Source organism: Oryctolagus cuniculus, chromosome 11 (genome assembly GCF_051225735.1).
Source record: "Oryctolagus cuniculus isolate XC-2025 breed Fujian yellow rabbit chromosome 11, ASM5122573v1, whole genome shotgun sequence".
Classification (NCBI taxonomy): Eukaryota; Metazoa; Chordata; class Mammalia; order Lagomorpha; family Leporidae; genus Oryctolagus; species Oryctolagus cuniculus.
In genome coordinates this window covers 72,301,627-72,323,681 of record NC_142877.1, presented here as the reverse complement: position 1 = coordinate 72,323,681, position 22,055 = coordinate 72,301,627, and the positions used below count along the sequence as shown (strand labels likewise).

At 45.7% G+C, this 22,055-nt stretch overlaps 1 protein-coding gene across 11 annotated transcripts in view; it reads right to left on the bottom strand.

Annotated features, from left to right (window-relative positions):
- The window catches only part of RAB3IP (RAB3A interacting protein), a 54,213-nt gene extending 35,016 nt beyond the window's left edge, over positions 1–19,197 (bottom strand). For 5 of the 11 annotated variants that reach the window (XM_070052620.2, XM_070052623.2, XM_089308680.1 and 2 more), the window contains exons 1-3: positions 18,962–19,197; positions 17,846–18,046; positions 272–547 (exon numbers count right to left, since the gene is read on the bottom strand). In XM_070052620.2, coding sequence (XP_069908721.1) covers positions 272–547; positions 17,846–17,877 — 308 coding nt within the window. In that variant the 5' untranslated portion in view covers positions 17,878–18,046; positions 18,962–19,197. The other 6 variants (XM_070052621.2, XM_070052624.2, XM_089308676.1 and 3 more) reach the window with 5 other exon arrangements.
- Between the last annotated feature and the right edge of the window lie 2,858 nt (positions 19,198–22,055).

Here is a 22,055-nt window from a genome sequence, read left to right as displayed (position 1 = left end):
GCATGAAATTCAAAGTTCTCAGTACGTAAGTTTTATTGGAGCACATACTCATTCATTTACAGACTGTCTATGACTAGTTTCACATCCTAAAATATTTACCATCAGGCCCTTTACCTAAGAAGTGTGCAAACCCCTGCTCTAGAACACTAACACGTATCACTCAGCATAGCAAGTTTCTATTACTCAAATTATCTAAACCTTAGAGTAACCAAGCAAACTGTTTATTTTTACACAACAATAATCCAGAATAAGTGTTTTGATGACCGCCTACCTGATACCAGATATTTCCGCACAACTTAAACGTCTGGGAGATGAATACACAGGCTGTGTAGGGAGGTCAGAAGCATCCAACGCATTAGCCTGGATAGGGGCAGAGCATAGAGCTGCAGGGTGCGGCCGATAGATGACACCTGGTGAGGTAGTCTGCTCTTGGCTTCCCGATTCATACACACCAAGAAGGTCCGGGGAAGTAGGTGAAGCAAGGTTTACTTCATGGAAGCCTTCCAAGGGGTCATCAGCCATAGCAAAAGCCTCATCGTAAGATAACCTGTGTTAAAACAAGAGGCAGACAGTTATTTCTAGATAGTCACCTTTAAAACTAAAGCAAAAAGTCTAAGTTATAAAATGTGTTTAACAGTCCATTATAAAGTATGAGCTTACAATAAAAGACATAAAAAAAGTACAACCACTTAATATTTACTAAGTGATCACAGAGGACAGATGCTATGAAAGCAAACAACTGATCTGGAAAGGACTTGAGAGTGATAACTAACGCTGTTGAAGTGAGTATAACAAATAAGTATGTGGCAGGAATAAGAATTTGTACGACATTTTTAACACTGCTATCACGTGTGACCTTGGGCACACAGAACAAGACAGATCCAGGGTTAGCTGTTCTGCTGCATGCCTTGGGATGAGTTGGTGTCTTATTTTCTATTTTGAAATAATTTCATATTTACCTAAGAACTACACAGTTCCTGTGCACCTTTCCCCCAAACTATGAAATTGTTAACATTTGTGAGTCACTCAAGAATAAGTTCAGACACATGCCCATAAACTCTTAGTATTTCAGTAGACACATACTATATCCTAAGTAAAATTCCATTCTGCTATCAACAACATTACCAAAATCAAAGTTTAGACATGAAACAAAATTACCATCTAATCAACACATCCCATTCAAATTCTACTGATTGGTCCAATAATGTTCTTTATGGGCCCAAGATCTAATTCTAAATAATGTATTTCATTTCTCTAAACCTTAAATTTCTCTTCTGATGGGGAAAAAATGGGAATATTCCCTCCACATGTAGTATGCTTCAAAGATTAAAGCCTACAGACTGTATAATGTACTAAGTACCTGGCAAACAGTATGACCTTAATAAGAATCTGTTATCACAATTGGTCAGTAATAACATATATTGCTTCAGTTTTTCCATAAGCAAAAAGTATTTCATCTATTACTACTCAGTTACATCACACGAAAAGTCCACGTGAAAACAAAAGTATACCACTCAAGGTTTTAATCTGATAAATCTAAAGCTAAAAGAAACCTTATAAATCTTTTATGGATTTCCCATTGTCTGCAGAATAAAATCCAAATGTATTAGCCTGAAAAAGTCTTCTATGATCTGATCCCAATCTTTCCTTCCCATTTTTTTCCTTTCTACAATAGTACTTTGATAACCATGAATGATACATTCCTATGACTTCAAAATCTTCAAACACAAGCACCAATGCAGCATGTAATTCCTTCCGTAAAATATACAAAATTCATTGATTTGGATAAATTTAGCTCTTTCATAGCCTTAATTTTTGGAAGTGTTAAAAAAGAAGTAAAGTGTGGGGAGCAACTCGGACTAGACTAAGTTACTGGAATTAAGACTTATTCTATGCATCTGCTGTCCCACAATATGGCGCTGGGAGAGGAGCAAACAGTTTCTACACAGCTGCCTCCAGTTCAACCAATAAACAGCAGGACCTGCTCCTGATTGGAGGAGAGCAGCATACTCGGCGTGTGGGTAGCAGAGTTGGGATTGGTGGAAGAGGACTATAAAGGAGGAGAGAGACAACATGCACGAGGAACATCTAAGGGGAACATCTATCTGAAGGAACACCTGTGCAGCCCCCGAGAGAGCTGGCCGGCGGTGTGCCACTCTCCTGCGGAAGTGGGGAAAGTGGCTGGGGGAACCGCCCTTCCACGGAGGTGGAAGGGACGGTAGCCAACCTGGGAAGAACCAGCAGCAAACCCGGGAAGGGCCGAGCAGACAAAAGAACAGCGCAGGGTCCTGTGTCGTTCCTCCACGAAGACGGGGAGCGACATAATGGTGCCGTGACTCGGATAGGAAACTTAGGAGGGAAGAAACGGGAAGAAGTGGAAAAATACCGGAGAGAGAGACTAGCAAAGAGCCTAGGGAAAAGCCGGACGGAAAAGGTGCCGGAAGAAGCTATTGAAAGCCTAGGCATAGACTCGGATACGGACTGTGGGAAAGAAGTTAGGATTTAAAGTGAAAGCAAGAAGAAACTTAGACTCAGATACGGACTGCAGGTTGAAAGCGAAAGTGAAACCTAGAAGGAACACCACGGACTGTGGGGAGAAGCCAGGAGAAATGAGGGAGGAATATTGTTGGAAGAAAAGTTAGGAAACATACCGGGTAAAGAAAAATATGTTAGGGAGGATGAAGCCGCGAGTGCAGGCCGAGGCGGAGACGTAAGCTATCTTGGAATTCTTCAAGTCAGCCCGGGGAGCAAAAGGCGAAAATCTGGAACCAGAGGCAGAGACGTGGGCCGCCAGGTTGGAATTCGCCAGGTTAGCCCGGGGAACTTGGACTGAATGCCGGTGGTGGCGGAAACGTGAGCTGGGCTGTGTGACTCGCGGAAGCCGCGGCGCGCAGAGCGCGCGCGTGGGGCACAAGTGGGGAGAGCGCACGGGGCGTGAGTAGGAAACGTGGGGCTAGCGCGAGGCCGTGGTGCGGGCGCGAAGGGGCGCGGAGACCGCGGAGTGCGCGCGAAGCCGGGAAGCCGCACAGATGAGAGCAGCGCGGGCTGAAGCGGCTCAGAGCCGGGAAGCCGCCGAGAAGCAGCCTCGGGGCGGGCGCCGGGAAGCCGCAGAAATAAGAGAAACAGACATTTAGAAGTAAAATGAGAGAAATAGGAATGCTGGCAGATAGAAGTAAAATGGGAGAGATAGGAATGCCCAGAGATAGAGAAATAGAGAAAAATAAGGCCTCCCCTCAACATGGCAATGAGAGAGCTTGGATTCGGTCTGCCTGATTAGGGAGGTGGTGAGCACCTGCGGGCGGCTAGCAGCTTATGCGCCGCAGGTCACCGAAGACAGGCACGAATTAACATCAATAAGTCTCCCCACAATACCGCAATGAGAAGGCTTGGATTCGGTTTGCCTGATTTTTTTTTTTTTTTTTTTTTTTTGACAGGCAGAGTGGACAGTGAGAGAGAGAGACAGAGAGAAAGGTCTTCCTTTTGCCGTTGGTTCACCCTCCAATGGCCGCCGCGGCCGGCGCGCTGCGGCCGGCGCACCGCGCTGATCCGATGGCAGGAGCCAGGAGCCAGGTGCTTTTCCTGGTCTCCCATGGGGTGCAGGGCCCAAGCACCTGGGCCATCCTCCACTGCACTCCCGGGCCACAGCAGAGGGCTGGCCTGGAAGAGGGGCAACCGGGACAGAATCCGGCGCCCCGACCGGGACTAGAACCCGGTGTGCCGGCGCCGCTAGGCGGAGGATTAGCCTAGTGAGCCGCGGCGCCGGCCCTCGGTTTGCCTGATTGATAGGGCTTGTAAGCACCTGCAGGCAGTTCTAGCAGAGCAGAGCATGCGCTGCAGGGCACCGAACACAGGCACGCATCAGCGCCTAAAAACCTCCTCACAACATGGCGAAGAGAGGACCCGGATTCGGTTTGCCTGACTGATAGGGCTTGTAAGCACCTGTGGGCAACTCTAGCAAGCAGAGCAGAGTGTGTGCCGCGGGGCACTGAAGACAGGCACGTATCAACGCCAAAAATAAAAAGAAAGGGGGATCTGTGGGGAGCAACTCGGACTAGACTAAGTTACTGGAATTAAGACTTATTCTATGCATCTGCTCTCCCACAATATGGCGCTGGGAGAGGAGCAAACAGCTTCTACACAGCTGCCTCCAGTTCAACCAATAAACAGCAGGACCTGCTCCTGATTGGAGGAGAGCAGCATACTCGGCGTGTGGGTAGCAGAGTTGGGATTGGTGGAAGAGGACTATAAAGGAGGAGAGAGACAACATGCACGAGGAACATCTAAGGGGAACATCTATCTGAAGGAACACCTGTGCAGCCCCCGAGAGAGCTGGCCGGCGGTGTGCCACTCTCCTGCGGAAGTGGGGAAAGTGGCTAGGGGGAACCGCCCTTCCACGGAGGTGGAAGGGACGGTAGCCAACCCGGGAAGAACCAGCAGCAAACCCGGGGAGGGCCGAGCAGACAAAAGAACAGCGCAGGGTCCTGTGTCGTTCCTCCACGAAGACGGGGAGCGACATAATGGTGCCGTGACTCGGATATGAAGCCTAGGCAGGGTCTAGTGTCGTTCCTCCACGAAGAGGGGGAGCGACAGTAAAGAACAAATAACAATAGTCAATCTGGGAAAGAAAAGAAGAGTTGATTCAGTATTTACCTATTCTCTCAAAATTACAGGTAACACAGACCTTCCAAAACACATAGAATCAATCAAAACTGTAACAAATCTACAAACACCAAACTTCCTATCAGTAAACTACTCACTAATAGCAAAGAGAAATTTCAGGTCTCAAAATGTTAACTAATCCTTATTCTTCACACAAACTATTCAGTGACCAAGTGAAAGATCGATTACCAGGGATTTAAAGTATTTAATATACTATCATAACTTATTACTTTTCATATAAGATAAATGTCACTCTTTATTCATAATTCAAATATACATCAAGAAAAATATTTATATTCAAAGTATTTTCACTTATAGTATACATGCCAATTCAGCAGGTTTTCACCAAACTTTAACATTTTATCAGTACCTATTTATCCCAAATATTTCTAATTAATCTCTCTACACCCTGAAGGATCATTGAATCATGGTGTGTAAAAAAATGTGCATTTCTAGAAATATAAAATGGTACAAATCCTCTGGAGAAAAATTTGGTAGTATCTAGCAAAATGACAAACTCACTAACCCTGATCTAGCATGTCACTCTTTATTCCAAAGATAAACTGCCACTTGATTAGGAAAAGCTAACATGCCTAAGGCTAGCAGCATTACTGGCAAAAACAAAAGACTGACTTCATGAACTAGGGTACACCCTCATAATAAAGCACTACATAGTTATAAAAAGAAATTAATAATATCTACATACCACTATGAAGCAAGCTTTGAGAATACACTGGTAAATTAAAAAGCGAAACAAACAATTATATAGCAAACTACCTTTTATTCAGGAAAGTAGAACAAGATTACAACTTATGTGTAGAAAACATGCATATGTATTTTTACATATCTTATAGAAGTGGAAGAATAATTCTAAAACTAATAAAAACAGCTACCTACAGGAGGAGCAAGAGAAATGCATGAACAGGAATGACAGCTAGACTTTTCTGAGCTTACCTTGACTTACAGACTTGACTTTGAGCTTGAAAGCATGTAAATGACAAAAAGATTTGATGTTCAAACAATTTCTCAAGACAAAACAAATAAAACTAACTGTGTATGAAATGGTAGCTATATCAGAAAGAAAAGAACTACTTTGAATGGTTTTAAAGCATAGTAATATAAATATATATCCCAAACGAGATGCATTCTAAGGATAAAAAGAGTCAAAAAAAAAAAAAAAAAAAAAACAAACCTGCAAACTATTTTCAGGGATCACATTAGTAGAAACACTGACATTGCTATTCTGAAACTCTTATGTATAAGATGAAGCAAATACATTAATGTCAAGCGAAACCATGTCAGCATAAAGATACAAATATAAAATCAAAAGCCGGGGGCTGGCGCCATGGCATAGCAGGTAGGGCCGCTGCAGGCACCTGGTGTGGGCGTCAGTTGGTATCCCAGCAGTTCCGTTTGCACTGCAACTCCAAGCTGGCGTGCCTGGGAGAGTGGCAGAGGGTGGCCCAAGGGCCCCTGTACCCACTCTGGCTTCAGACTGGCCCAGCCATTGTGGCCATTTGGGGAGTGGGCCAGCAGACGAAGGATCTCTGTCTCTCCCTCTTTTTTTTCTCTGTGACTTTGTCTTTCTAAATAAATAATCTTTAGGAAAAAAAATTCAATAGGTAACATCCTGGAGTCTGAAATTTGAATCAGAAATACCAAAATCATTCAATGAGAAGCAGAGCAAAACTGACCAACTGAGGTGCTCAGAGTTACCATTTCCTGCAGAAACAATGAGGGTACCTGGAGAATGGCTGCTCTAGCCAGGGGCACAAACACACAACAAAGCCCTGGAACACCTTAAAAATACCAGGCAGCAAGAGAGCTATCAAAAACTACTAAGGAACAGCAAAAGGATTCCCACAAACCAAAGATCAGACAACACGAACATCAAAAAGGACAGTATTTGCAAAGAACTGAAACTCAAGTTCATGACAATATTAAAAATAAAACAAAAACTTCACATGTTCCCATTGATCAGTGCTATGGAGTCGATTCATTATTTTCAAGTCTGGTGAACAACAGAATCAAGTATTTACTACGACCTTCCTTCACATCAGGGAACTAAACAGTTCATGAGAAGATATTTTCCAAAAAATTCCACTTATCCACTTAACAAATATAATTTTCTAATCCTAATGAAATAATGGGTGTAGGTAATAAATATCACCACCCATTGAAACAATTAGATAAAGGCTGTTTGAGGAACTTCACAGTTAACAGACTGGAGTGACAGTACCTGAGACCCACTGATAACATCTTCTCATAAAGATACATACAAACATGGTTTAAAATTCAACTCCTGAAAAAGGACTATTTTAAGAATAAATTTGGGCCGGCGCTGCAGCTCACTAGGTTAATCCTCCGCCTTGCAGCGCCGGCACACGGGGTTCTAGTCCCCCTCGGGGCGCCGGATTCTGTCCCGGTTGCCCCTCTTCCAGGCCAGCTCTCTGCTGTGGCCCGGGAGTGCAGTGGAGGATGGCCCAAGTCCTTGGGCCCTGCACCCCATGGGAGACCAGGAGAAGCACCTGGCTCCTGCCATCGGATCAGCGCGGTGTGCCGGCCACAGCGCGCCGGCCGTGGCGGCCATTGGAGGGTGAACCAACGGCAAAAGGAAGACCTTTCTCTCTCTCTCACTGTCCACTCTGCCTATCAAAAAATAAAAGTTAAAAAATTTTTAAAAAGAATAAATTTGGTCTCTTTTTCCTTTCTGTGAAATTTCTATAAAATATAATTTGGCTGGTAATGAGCTGCCAATCTCACTGGTGTGAAAATCTTTTGCCTTTAAAATATATGGAAGCCTTAAGAATTATTTCATATTTAAAGTACTTACATGAGTAAAATAAACTATTTTTAAGCAGCAATATTTGCTGTTAAGCAATGAAAGAACTAATTTCAAATGGAGATTATCCCAACTTAGAAACTAACCTTGTCAAGGATCATTGCCAGGAAGTAAAAAAATATGATTTCCTTAAATTTTAAAGCGAATTATCTATACAACTTAGCTTGCCTTATGACTTCGCTCCAAGTAAAAAAGTTGATTTCCATTCATAAGAAAAAAACGATCAAAACTATTTGTTTCTGAAGCCTAATGTGTACTTCTTGTTAACTGTTCTTCCTGGAAGTCAGTAGTATCACAGCAAAACTGTCAGGCAGTAATGCTAAGAATTTCACAGTTATTAACTCATTTAATGAATCACTAGAAAAATCCTACCAACTTCTTATAAAATTTTTCCAATTAAAATGAATCTTCAAGTTAAAAAAAATCATAAGACAAACAACATCCCTACAACAACTTAAGAAACTAAGGTGAATTACGGCTAAAACATTTTCAATTAAATCTGAAAGATATGAATAAAACATTTATACATAATTTAAACAAAATCTATGAACTTGATAAATCAGTAGTTCAAAGGAGACATAAAATCCATTTTCCTAGCAGAAGATGGCCCAAATCCTTGGGCCCCTGAACCACATGGGAGACCCAGAAGAAGCTCCTGGCTCCTGGCTTCCAATTGATGCCGCTCTGGCTGTTGCAGCCAATTGAGGAGTGAACCAGTGGATGGAAGACCTCTCCCTACCTCCCTCCCTCCCTCCTTCCCTCCCTCCCTGGGAAGTGCCTGGGAAGGCAGCAGAAGATGGCCTAAGTACTTATGCCCCTGCACCCATGTGAGAGACCAGGATGCAGCTACTGGCTCCTAGCTTTGGCCTGGCCCAATGCCAGAACCAGTAGATGAAAGATCTCTCTCTTCCTCTAACTCTTTCAAATAAATAAATAAATCTTTTTTAAAAAATAAAGATGAAAAGAAATCATACAATCACTTAGTTTTCTTCGAAATAATACAAAAGGGGGAGAAGTCAATGGGGCAGGACTGATCATTGTTGATCCTCACTGTGCTAAATAATGGGAACTCTGAGGTTCATACTATTCTATCTGCTTATTTTATTTGACATTCTCCAAATTAGAATACTCTCAAAAAAAAGTTAGGATTTACTCAGATACTATATATACAAAGGAGAAAAATGCATGCATAAAATAATTTTTCCATTAACTTCCAATACTTTACAAAAAAAGATTTTATTTATTTATTTGAAGGGTGGAGTCAGAGAGAGGGAGAGGCAGAGGAAGAGGGAGAGAATCATCCATCCACTAGTTCACTCTCCAAATGGCCGTGTGGCCAGGTCTGGACCAGACCATAGCAAGGAGCCAGGAGCTCCATCCAGGTTCCCACATGGGTGCAGTGACCCAAGAACTTGGTCTATCCTCCACTGCTTTCCCAGGTGCATTAAAAGGGAGCTGGATTGGCCAGCTCTCTGCTGTGGCCAGTGGAGGATGGCCCAAGTCCTTGGGCCCTGCACCCCATGGGGGACCAGAAGTACCTGGCTCCTGCCATCGGATCAGCGCGGTGCGCCAGCCGCAGCGCACCGGCCGCGGCGGCCATTGGAGGTGAACCAACGGCAAAGGAAGACCTTTCTCTCTCACTGTCCACTCTGCCTGTCAAAAAATAAATAAATAAATAAATAAATAGGAGCTGGATTGGAAGTGGCGCAGCCAGGACTCAAGTCAGTGCCTATATGGGATGCCAGCGCTGAAGGCAGCCACTTAACCCACTACACCACAGCGTCAGCCACCAATACTATTCTTTAATTGCATTTATTTAACTGAGTGGAATAGAGACAGGGAGACTGCCCATCCACTGCCTGGGAGACAGGAGCTCATTCCAGTTCTCCCATGTGGGTGGCAGGGACCCAACTACTTGAGTCATCACTTGCTGCCTCCTAGGAAGCTAGAATCGGGGTGGAACTGGGATTTGATGGTATGCACTCCAGTATGGAATGTGGGCGTTCCTAGTGGCATCTTAACCACTGCACCAAACACCCAACCTGATTTTGATTATAATTTTGAAGTTGGCTTTCCAAACTTTTTAGTTACAAAAAAAAAAAGCTCATATTTACAATAAGAAACATTCTTCTATTTTTACAAGCTTGAATTTAATTAACAACTCAAGGGAAAAATTAGTCAAATGGCCAAACAATACAATCTTCCCATTTTTGTTAAAATAAACTACAAAATGGGGCCAGCACTGTGACGTAGCCATCACCCGCAATGCTGGCATTCCATATGGGCACCGGTTCAAGTCCCAGCTGCTTCACTTCCAATCCAGCTCTCTGCTGTGGCCTGGGAAAGCAGTGAAAGATGGCCCAAGTCCTTGGGCCCCTGCACCCAGGTGGGAGACCCAGATGAAGCTCCTGGCTTCAGATAGGCACAGCCCCAGCCACTGTGGCCATCTGGAGAATGAACCAGAAGATGGAAGAACCCCTTCCCCCAACTCTGTCTCTCTGTAACTCTGCCTTTCAAATAAATAAATCTTTAAAAATTTAAAATTAAAAAATAAACTACAAATTAATTTTCACTAATTCCACAGTTCTTGATTGTATACATAGTCTGACATATTTAGAGATTTTAGTTACTGAGGATTCTCTTGTTGAGGGTTTTCAGAAAATGCTCTGAACTTAATGAGCTACTAATGTCATACCACATTTAATTAGAAATTCTCAAAACAAAAATAAAGTTTTCCAAATTTTTCTTCATACTGGAATCCTTACTTTGTATATGCAATAATATGTGAATACTAAACATTCAATAGGCACTTAAGTAGGCACTGACTAAATGTATAAATATCAAAAGTCTTTAGAAAGGGAATGAATAGCAAAGTAGTGAAGACTAGAGACAGTTATTCCAGGCTACCTTTGTTGAAAAATAGTGACAGAAGCATAAGCACCTTGAGAGAATACCAAGATAAGAAACTGCAGTTTTTAAGGTCTGAGGAAACCCAAATCTTTTATCAGACTGATTTCAGCAAACCTTCCTCTAGTTCAGATTCTGTCACTGCCTACATGGTGGTACTATTATCTCCCCTGCCTATATTCGAGAATATCATGGCTTAATTATTAACATAATATTTTGTAGACTGTGAAGCATAGCACATTGTATGGTGCTTATAGAGATCTAAGAAATACGGAATAACAGATATACAGCACGCTGCAGGTTGGTCTTATAAATGAGAAGGGGTCCTCATTTATCTGAGACGAAAGAGGGAAATAAGTCTTTCTGAGGAACTCAAGGGGTCTTCAAAAGTTCAGGGTGGCCTGCCCCGCGGCTACTAGGCTAATCCTCCGCCTTGCGGCACCGGCACACAGGGTTCTAGTCCCGGTTGGGGCGCCGGATTCTGTCCCGGTTGCCCCTCTTCCAGGCCAGCTCTCTGCTGTGGCCAGGGAGTGCAGTGGAGGATGGCCCAAGTGCTTGGGCCCTGCACCCCATGGGAGACCAGGAGAAGTACCTGGCTCCTGCCATCGGATCAGCGCGGTGCGCCGGCCATTGGAGGGTGAACCAACGGCAAAGGAAGACCTTTCTCTTTGTCTCTCTCTCTCACTGTCCACTCTGCCTGTCAAAAAAATTTAAAAAAAAAAAAAAAAAGTTCAGGGTAAATGCGTATTACGGAAAACTATACATGGAGTTCAAAAATTTGCTGTGCCAAGATAAATCATACTGCACTGTTGTAACACACCTGAGTAGGAGCTAGTCTGAGGCACTAAGAAGGTTAAGACATCAGTTGGGAAAGAGCCTCCCCTCCCCCCAGCCACATACATTCTGCTGAAAGTGATGGAAGTACACTCAATTTACAGTGAAGCTTGATGGAACAATGGTGACATCAACGATGCTTTACAAAAGCAATGTGGGGACGACGCCCCCACAGAAATCATCAGGGAGCTGGCACTGTGGAGCAGTAGGTTAGTCCTCCACCCGCAGTGCCGGCATCCCATGTGGGAGCCAGTTCTAGTCCCGTCTGCTCCTCTTCTGATCCAGCTCTCTGCTTGTGGCATGGGAAAGTGGCAGAAGATGGCCCAAGTGCTTGGGCCCCTGCACTCGTATGGGAAATCCAGAGGAAGCTCCTGGCTCTGGATCCGCCCAGCTCTGGCCACTGTGGCCATTTGGAGAGCGAACCAGCGGATGGAAGACCTTTCTCTCTGTCTCTTCCTCTCACTGTTTGTAACTCCAGCTCTCAAATAAATAAAAATATTTTTAAAAAAGAAAAAAGAAATCATCAGTACACAGCACCATTAACTCCCTTCAAGAAAGAACCAGACAATACTGAAGATGAAGCCCACAGCAGATCACCCACATCAATCTATAAGAGAGAACTGCATTCATGTCTTAAATGAAGCAGATGAACAGCTAACAGCAGAAACAATATCCAATATCAGAGACACCTCAACTGGTTTAGTGGTCACAGTTATAACCAAGTAATTAAACTAAAGCAATCTTTCTGCCTGATAAGTCCCGAAACTGTTGTGCCCACATCAGCTGCTGTTAAGAGCAGAGCTTTCAATAGAAATTTTCAGTAAGTGAGATCAAGATCCTGAAGCATTTCTCCGAAGAACTGCTTTAACAATACAATCCCAAAAACAATGCACAAAGTAATGGCTAAGAGGGAAAAGTCATCCAGCCAAAGAAAAAAGCAAAGTGGTCAAGAGCAAAGGTCATGCCAACAGTTTTTCAGATTGCTAAAGGCATCTTACTTGTTGACTCTCTGGAGGGCCAATGGCATCTGCTTAGCAGGACAATGTTCTGAGAAAGTCAGCCACAGCTTCAGCCGAAAAAGGCCTAGGATGCAGCCAGCGCTGTGGCACAACAGGTAAAAGCCACTGCCTGCAGCACCAGAACCTCATATGGGCACCAGTTCATGTCCTGGCTGCTCTGCTTCTGATCCAGCTCCCTGCTAATGTGCTTGGAAGGGCAGTGGAGGATGGTCCAAGTACTTGGACCCCTGCACCCATGTGAGAGGACCTGGAGGAAGCTCCTGGCTCCTGGTTTCCAATCTGCCCAGCTCCAGCCATTGTGGGCATTTGGGAAGTGATCCAGAAGACGAGAGATCTCTCCATCTCTCCCTCTCTCTCTGTAACTCCTGCCTTTCAAATAAATAAATGAATCTTTTAAAAAAGAACAAACAAAAGAAAGAAAATGAAAAATGCCAAGGAAAGCTTCAACAAAGAGTTCCCCTTCAGGGCTGGCACTGTGGCATAGGAGTAAAACCACTGCCTGCAGTGCCAACATCCCATATGGGTGCCAGTTCAAGTCCTGGCTGCTCTACTTCCGATCCAGCTCTCCACTAAGGCCTGGGAAAGCAGAAGGTGGCCCAAGTCCTTCGGCCCCTGCACCCACATGGGAGACCTGGAAGAAGCTCTTGGCTCCTGGCTTCAGATCAGCCTAGTTTCAGCCTTTGCAGCCATTTGCAGATTGAACCAGTGGATGGAAGACACCTCTCTCTATCTCTTTATATCTTTATCTCTTTCTATCTCTGTAACTCAGCCTTTCAAATTAATTAATTAATTAAAAAAAAAAAAAGAGTTCTCCACAACAATCCTTGTGCTCATTCTTCTCATCAAACAGGGCAGTTTTATGAGAATTCTGATGGGAACTCATTAGGGATCCACGTTACAACCCTGACTTAGCTCCTTCTGACACTTTGTTTCCTCATCTTAAATAACTATTAAAGGGCACCCGTTTTTCTACAGTTAATTATGTTAAAAAATAAAAAAAAACCTTCATTCACATGATTAAGTTCCCAGGACCATCAGTTCTTTAGAGATGGGCTGAACAGCTAGTATCATCTTTTATAAAAGTGTCTTGAACTTGATGGAGCTTATGTTGAGAAATAAAGTTTATAATTTTATCTTTCAATTCCATTTTTCCACAAACTTTTTGAAATCACCCTGTACGATTCAAATATAAAATCTCCTCCCAACAGGGCATTAACTAATATACATACTTACTCCTTTTTCAAACATGTTCTTTTATACTTTATCCCGATCTGTCGAATGGGTACCCCAAAATAAGCCTTCAATGTTATTGCTCGCACCTGGACACATCAAATTGCAATCCATTCATTTAATTGGTTTTTTTTTAAAAGATTGATTTATTTGAAAGTCAGAGTTACAGAGAGAGAGGAGAGGCAGAGGCAGAGAGAGAGAGAGAGAGAGGTCGGTCTTCCATTCGCTGGTTCACTTCCCAATTTGCCGCAATGGCCAGAGCTGTGCTGATCCAAAGCCAGGAGATAAGATCTTCCTCGGGTTTCCCACGCGGGTGCAGGGGCCCAAGGACTTGGACCATCCTCCACTGCTATCCCAGGCCATATCAGAGAGCTAGATTGGAAGTGGAGCAGCTGGGTCTAGAACCGGCGCCCACATGGGATGCCAGTGCCGCAGGCCAGGGCGTTAACACACTGCACCACAGCACCGGCCCCCATTTAATTGGTTCTAAACTACCATCTGTATTTTCCTTTATGCTTCTAGAATACTCTCACATTAATGAATAGTTTCTTGATTTCAGATTGTCAGTCCTTGTACTTACATCATATATATTCACATCCACCAGTGGAATTTCACCAGCTTCCACTACGCTTATAATTACAACCCTGCTGTTAACTACAAGCAACAAATCTCTCATGAGCTTATTTTAATGATTTTCATCTTCCTCTAAGTAATGGTATCTTATTACAGTTCTTCAATTTTGTGCTAACATTTAAAATAAACTGACTAGTTTTTCACTGTTTTCTAACCATGACTCTACACAAGTGAAGCTTATGGAACTTAGTTGTAAGCCAAGAGAAATGAGACAGGAAAGATAAAGATATCAAAATAATGTTACATCATAAATATCCCTCTTCTTAGCCTCCGCAATTCTCATTCTAAATACGCATTTTAATTTCTAATGCTAAACCAATTTCATACATCCTAGAAGTCCTCAACCACCCATTCACCAGCAAACACAACACTTTCTACTGGGTACCAGGCTCAACGCTTAAAGCTGTAAAAGGAGGTAAGATATATAAGCCTTGTCTTCCAAGTACTGGCACATCAGAGAAAGACATCACCTTGTCAATAAACATTTCTAGTGCTCTAATTAACAGTTACACTACAAATATCAAAAATAATAAATGCCAAAATAGACATGTACTCAGAATTATATGAACAAAGGGCTGAGGGAATACTACCTAGTACAGCTAAGGAATGTAGTACAGGAAGAGAGGAGCTAACCAGAGGGAGTCCTCAAAACTCAGCCATTTTATTTTTAGGACATCAAGTGTGTAATTTTACCAATTTACTACCCTTTGTTGAACTGTATCTTAATGAAAATTATGTTGGACAAAGGTTGAATCTGAAAAAGTGTACTCTTTCAGGATATACTCAAAGCTTTTCCCCGTGAGCCCACAGCACAAACACCTCCACCACTACTCACCCTCCCTTCCTCCGCTTCCTGCCAAACTATTCCCAATCTCCCTGGGCACTCGTTACAATGCATACTTGTGCCTTCTAAAGCTTGAGTAGCTTCTGACAGACAGGAATGCCTCGATGGCCGACCTTTCACACTCCTTCTGAAAACTTTCCTTTAACCCCCACTATCTTGCAGAGCAGATATTTGATTTCAGATATCTTCAGAGCAGATGTCTGATTTCAAAAAAAAAAAAATCTCTGGTGACATAGTAAGAATCACATATGACACTAACATTAAGTATCTCATAAAAACCACATTAAAAACAGTTCTTCAGCATTACAACTTACACATGAAATGGCAGCAGGTAGTGGTTAAAAAGCAAACAATTTTCCAACATTACAAAGTACACATGAAGAGAGGGAGAACATGGTAGTTAAGAAAGATTAAAGACAAACTGCTTGACTTCTAATCTAGGCCTGTCATTTAATTAGCTCTATGATCTCAGGCAAGTTACATCATCTCTCCACGTCTCAATTTTCTCAGCTCTAAAATGGGGATAAACTATTGCCCATCCCTTTGCTTGCTGGGAGACACAAAAGCGTACAGTGCTTAGCCCAGGCCTTGGCACACGATAAGCCCTACCTAGGCTCAATGGTAGTAGGAACAGAAGAGCTATCACCATCATCAGACAACTCAGATATTTTTCAACCACGAATACAATAACAAAACTTCTCATCCATAACCTCAGAACTCTTTTACAGAAGAGCAGATCGGGAATATAGGGAACAGAGTGTTAAAGAGAGTTCCATTTGAGGGAGGCACACAGTTTTTAAGCCTGGCTTTCCCATCAGTCAGCTGTACAACCAGTGACAGAAAATAACAATACGTGCCGGCGCTATGTAGTGGGTAAAGCTACCAGCCGCAGTACCAGCACCCCATATGGGCGCCAGTTCGAGTCCCAGCTTCTCCTCTTTCAATCCAGCTCTCTGCTATGGCCTGGAAAAGCAGCAGCAGATGGTCCAAGTCCTTAGGCCCCTGCACGGTGTGGGAGGCCAGAAGAAAAACCTGGCTTTGGATCAGCCAGTCCTGGCTGTTGCCGCCATTTGGGGAGTGAACCAGCAGATTTAAGACTACTCTCTCTCTCTCCCTCTCTGTAACTCTTTGCCTTTCAAATAAATAATAAGTAACCATACAATTATTTCATATTTCTGCACTTTTTCCTGATGTGTAAAATTCAATAAACTACATCCCTGGAAAGTCCTGAAAGACTAATGAGTCAAGGTACCTACAACAGGCTCGCCCACATCTCACGGGGAACATTTCATGCAATCCTCCTCCCACCATTAAGAAGCTCCTACTGGCCGGCGCCGTGGCTCAATAGGCTAATCCTCCACCTGCGGCACTGGCACACTGCGTTCTAGTCCCAGTCGGGGCGCCGGATTCTGTCCCGGTTGCTCCTCTTCCAGTCCAGCTCTCTGCTGTGGCCTGGGAGTGCAGTGGAGGATGGCCCAGGTCCTTGGGCCATGCACCTGCAAGGGAGACCAGAAGCACCTGGCTCCTGGCATCGGATCAGCGCAGTGCGCCGGCCGCAGTGGCCATTGTGGGGGGGGGGGGGGGGGTGAAGCAACGGAAAAGGAAGACCTTTCTCTCTGTCTCTCACTGTCCACTCTGCCTTTCAAAAAAAAAAGTTCCTCCTAGGCTGAAACACGAAAACCAGCAGAGTGCTGGCAACCGCACCTGCTGTGGTCTGACAGCATTTCCATTTACAAATGTAGAAAACAAGTTCAGAGAGGTTAAATGCTTCCCTCAAAGTCATAGACTTACTAAGTGATGGAGCAGAAAGTTAAATCATTCTTCCTTTGGCCAGCTCACTCATTCGTTGAGTGAGTCCCGCCTGGGAGGGGGCAAACAATGTATGCTAATCACCACAATCAATGGAAACCACTGCACCTGTAAGTTTTTTCTGCCTTATTAAAAGAGGACGGGGTGGCCTAGATTTCTAAAACCTATTCCATTTTAACAATTATTTGTATAGCCTGTGTCAGGGGTTGGGCGGGGAAGGACAAGTGGAGAGTTGAGGGAAAATCAGAGGTAAAGAATACTAACAAACAAGGGGTGACGCGGTGGTGCAGTGGGTTAAGCTGCCACCCAGGACACCAGCGTCCCACATGGGTGCTGGTTCCTGTCCCAGCTGCTCCACTTCCAGCCCAGCTCCCTGCTAATGGCCTGGAAACACCAGGGGAAGATGGTCCAAGTATTTGGGCCCCTGCCACCCACGTGGGAGGCCTGGATGAAGCTCCTGGCTCCTTGTTTGGGCCTGGCCCAGTGCTGGTCATTGAGGCCATCCAGGGAGTGAAATCAGCATATGCAAGATCTTTCTCGTCTGTCTCTCCGTCTCTGAAACTTTCAAAATAAATAAATAGACCTTTTAGCAGAGATTAAAGAAGCATATAACCACATGAATTCAGAAAGCACAACTGGATCTAATCAAAAATCTCACTAATTAAAAGCAAATGCACATCAAGTACCCATCCTGGTGAAAAGTTACAGGTGTTCAGTTGTGTGCCAAACCCACGAGGAAGAGTTACCTTAGACACTGCGGGTCACGAAAGCATGCGTTAATATATAACACCATTACAACAGAAAACATTCGCAGGCTTTTCTTCTAATAGTAAGAAATACACCACTGTCGTAAAATTATTTAACTGTGAAGTTTATTCACAGAAATTCCACAAAGGCTTTAGGATCAGATCACATCAACCATATTTGGAATACAGTGACTGTCTAAACCTGAGAAGTCCTATCAAAATGCACAGTACTAGTAAATAAATAACATTAACAGAACAAGACCTCATAAAACTGGTGAAATATTTAACAGTATCAAATATTTACTGTGACGAGTATACAAACCTATTCTGCCTCTTTTCTCCTTGATGTGTCATTCACCATTATTTTCGTTAAAACTGCACGAGCCAGAGAAGAATAAGGATAATGGAGAGAAAGCGGGTCTTTCAATAGATTCACAACAGCGGAGTTTCGTTGTAATCCTCTTACCGGGCTCTCCAATTATGCAATCATTCCAGGGCTGGCTCCCAGGGCTCTTTCCCCACACTGAAAGAGTCAGGGGGAAAACAGTGTATAACAGATAGCCTTGGAACGAGTAACACTGCCAGGAAACTAAACAGCCTCGCAGGAGCTGCCTCTGTTCAACTCGGCTCTCTGATTTTCCAGCATCTTACCAGGCAGATAGTATTATTATTGCAACTCTCCTAACTGGCAGCTCTCCACGTGCTGCGGATTGCATCCAGCATCATCCCTTCCACAGCCACCTCGCTGGCTTTTCCCGGGGCGCCAAGGAGAGCTGCTAAGGCCGGCAGGGCAGTGTCATTATGACCAGTCGGTGCAGCGTGTCCCAACTGCACCCAGCGCCTGCGAAAGCCGGGCAGAGCCGAGTGCCTTCCTGGGGTAGGAGGCTCCCGGCTCGCTCTCTCCCACCAGGTTTCGCCGAAACCTCCGGGGGTGACCTCTACGCCTCGCAGGGCGCCTGAGAAGCGGGCGTGACCCAGGTCCCGGTCCACCGCGCCCGCGCGGCCTCGGAGCTGCCCCGGGCTTCCCACTTGTTCGGGAAGTCTGTTCACCCCACTCCGCGACCCCCGGGGCCCGGGGCCCGGCCGCGCTCGCTCGCACACAGGTAACCAAGCTCCGAGCTGCCCGTCTCCGGCGCTCGGGACCGCGCAGTTAATAAGTAACGCGCCCGTGCCCGGGGGACAAGGAGGAGCCGCCGCCCGCCGCCCACCAGCGGCCCGGGGGCGCCCGGCTGACCCGGGGCGTCGAGGCCCCCACCACTCGCAGCCGCCGCGGGTCTGGGAGCCCGAGTGCCCAGGCGGGCAGCCCGCTGGGCCCGCGCCTCGATGGCACCTGCACCTGCCACAGACGTCCCTCCCGGCCGGCTCGCGGGAGGCGGGCAGGCGCGAGGGGGGCGGTGCTCCACGCCCCAGGCCTCCCACTCTTCGCGGCCGCACTCACCTGACGAATCCACAGCGGCCAGTGCCCGCGCTCAGGGCAGCTCGCAGAGAGGCAAGAGAGCGCGCGCCTCCAAAACGGCCAGAAGCAGAGGAGGACGGCGGGCCGAAGCCGCTACACTCGGCGGAGGCGAGCGCACTGCGCCGGGGAGCCGCCGAGGGAGCGCGGGACTGCGCCTGCGCCAGGAGCGGGGCCCGGAGCCGGGAGCGGCCGGCGCCCGCGGAGGGAAGGCGGGGCTCGGGGCGGGGCCTCCGGGGGCGGGGCCTCCGGGGCGGGGCGCGGCCGGTGTGGGGCGGGAGGAGCCGACGCGTTTCCGCGCCCCCTGGCGCCGGGCGGGGCTCGCGGCAGGTGCCACCGCTCGGGCCCCAGGTGCTTCTGCGGGCGGTTTCCGTGGGAACGGACGCGACGGCGCCATGCCGTGTTGCCCTCCGCCGGCGCGAGGCCTCGAGGTAGCTTCCCCGGCGTTGGTTTCACCCGACGTCGGAAGAGGCACGGTGGCGGCGAGCTGTGGACTGCTAGAATCAACCCGAGACGGCGTCCACATGAACCTTACCGCGTGTGTGCGTGTGCATGGCGGGGACTGGGAGGGAAAGACTGATAGAACTTAGACCGCTGCGTTCGAGCCATTGCCAGAGCATTCCAGAATGTCCTTTCTGTACCTGCCTTCTCCTCTCTTTTGTGTCACCTATTGTTATCAAACTTCGCTCTCCGCCCCCTCCACCCCCCACATACACATTTTAAGTTCTCCAGGTAGGAGAAGTGAAAATACTGACAGAACCGAGCGCCTGAAAGTCTGATTAAAAAAAAAAAAAGACAATCGCCATTATGTGGCTATGGCTAGTAAAAGATTCGGTATACTTATCAGATCTACTAGAGGCAGTAAAAAGTAGGTTTGTGGCTATTGGAATCAGAACTCCTGGCCTAACTGTGGGGCTGGCCTTGAGCAAGCTAATCTTTAATAACCCAAATTTTCTGGGGCTGGGGCTGTGGAGTACTGGGTAAAAGCTGCAGCCTGCAGTGCCGGCATCCCATATGGGTGATGGTTCAAGTCCCAGCTGATCTACTTCCATTCCATCTCCCTGCTATGGCCTGGGAGAGCAGTAGAAGATGGCCCAAGTCCATGGGCCTCTGCACCCACGTGGGAGACGCAGAAGCAGCTCCTGGCTTGTGGACAAATCGGCCCAGCTTCGGATATTGGGGCCATTTGGTGAGTGAACCAGCAGATGGAAGACCCCTCTCTCCTCTCTCTCTCTCTGTGCCTCTGCTCTCTGTAACTCTTCCTTCCTTTTCTTTTTTTTTTTTTTAAGTTTTTAAGCGTTTTTATTCAGTGAGAGGAATGCACAGGAAAGTGAGGGCTTTAATTAGGAGAGAGTGAGAGAGGTCTAGAAGCTAAGTTGGGTCCACACCAAGCAGAGAGCAGGCCAGCAGCCACATGGAGCAAGCATACATACAAGAAAGCAGAGATAGCTGGCAACAAAGGTTTGCAACCAAAAAAGGAGGCCTTTTATCTACTCCCAAAGGGGAGTGGTGTTACTCTTCCTTTCAAATAAATAAATAAATCTTTAAAAAACAAATTTTCCCATCATTAAATGCATATAATGTGTGTACCTCATTGAGTTGTTGAAAGTTTAAATATCTAATACATGTAAAGCAGTGCACTGTTTGATACAGAATGCCTAAACAATATTAACAATAATACTAGTATTATTATTGATAGCATCCACCTATAATCAAACAAGTGTAAAAGTCAACTTTTACACTTGTCTACCCCATCTCCAATATGTCATAAGTCCTATGCATTCTAATTCCCAAATAATAGAATTACTATCTGTCTCATCTCAGATGCACTGCCACTAGGTAAGCCCTTCCTCATTAATGGACTCCCTTACTCCATGTAGTTGGCCACTCATTGATTTAACATTGTGTTCCATCTGTGCGCCTACTGCCAGACATGGGGACAAACTGTTAGTCACACCATCCAAGGACTCAAATGCAGAGAGAGAAGTGTGTCAACAATAACTAATTGGAATGAATAAACTCCACATGCAGCAAACTCTATGGGCTCCCCAGTCTTGCCAGACTCATTCATTCCTGTCTTTGGCTGTGTCTTCTTGTGTCCTAATCCCCACCTCTTCCTTACCTGGCCACTTCCTTGTCCCGCATTGTCCCCCAGGCATCTGTGTGAGCTCTTCCCTGTTCCCTGTCACACAGCCCTGTCCCACCATCCCAGCAGGGACTAGGTGCCCCCTACCTGTGCTCCCATAACACCTTATCTCTTTCTAGCGTTTATCACATAGAACTGCCAATAGAGATTTATTTTTCTATCTTCCTTATTACACTGTGAGCTTCCTGATAACAGGTACAAAGCCTTCCTGCAGTAGGACTGGCTCCGTGAATGCAGAGTGAGTGACTGGCATATGTGCAGAGTGCACTGTCTTGGTACATAATATCTTATGTCCTACATAAGACCTAAGGCATCGTGCATTTCCAGGAAATAAGAAACAGCCACTTGCCTGAGTCCTGTGTTAGTCTATTTGTACATCACCTGCTATCCACGTGGTTCTTTGGAATGTACTCAGGGGTACTACTCTTAAAAACTTAGCCTGCTAGTACAGCCAGGAGTAGCTGTTCGCTATTCAAAAAAATACTTGAGGTAACCAACTTTAAAAGGAGAAAGGGTTTTTATTTTACTCATAATTTTGGAGGTTCAGGTCCCAGATTTGGTGATCCCATTGGTTTAGCCTCTGGTGAGGGCAATGAAAGACAAGGGCAGGCCCGTGAGTTGAAACAAGTGTTCACATCTGGAGCCAGGAAGCAGAAACTCAGGCTTTTGTAACAATCCTCTTAAGAGAATTACCTTCCGAGGGGACATCACCAATGACAGAGATAGCCCACTAGATCCCATGTCCTAAAGTTTCCACCCCCTCCCAACAATGCTGCCTTGGGGACCAAGGCTAGAAGACATGGGTCTTAGGGAGACGCCTTAAGTGTTTATTCTAACAATGTCCTTGTAGCTCAGAGACCAAGACACATGACAGAAGGTGAAACACTCAAAAATCTCAGCCCAGCCTGCACTGTGCTTTTCCTTAGAGTGTTG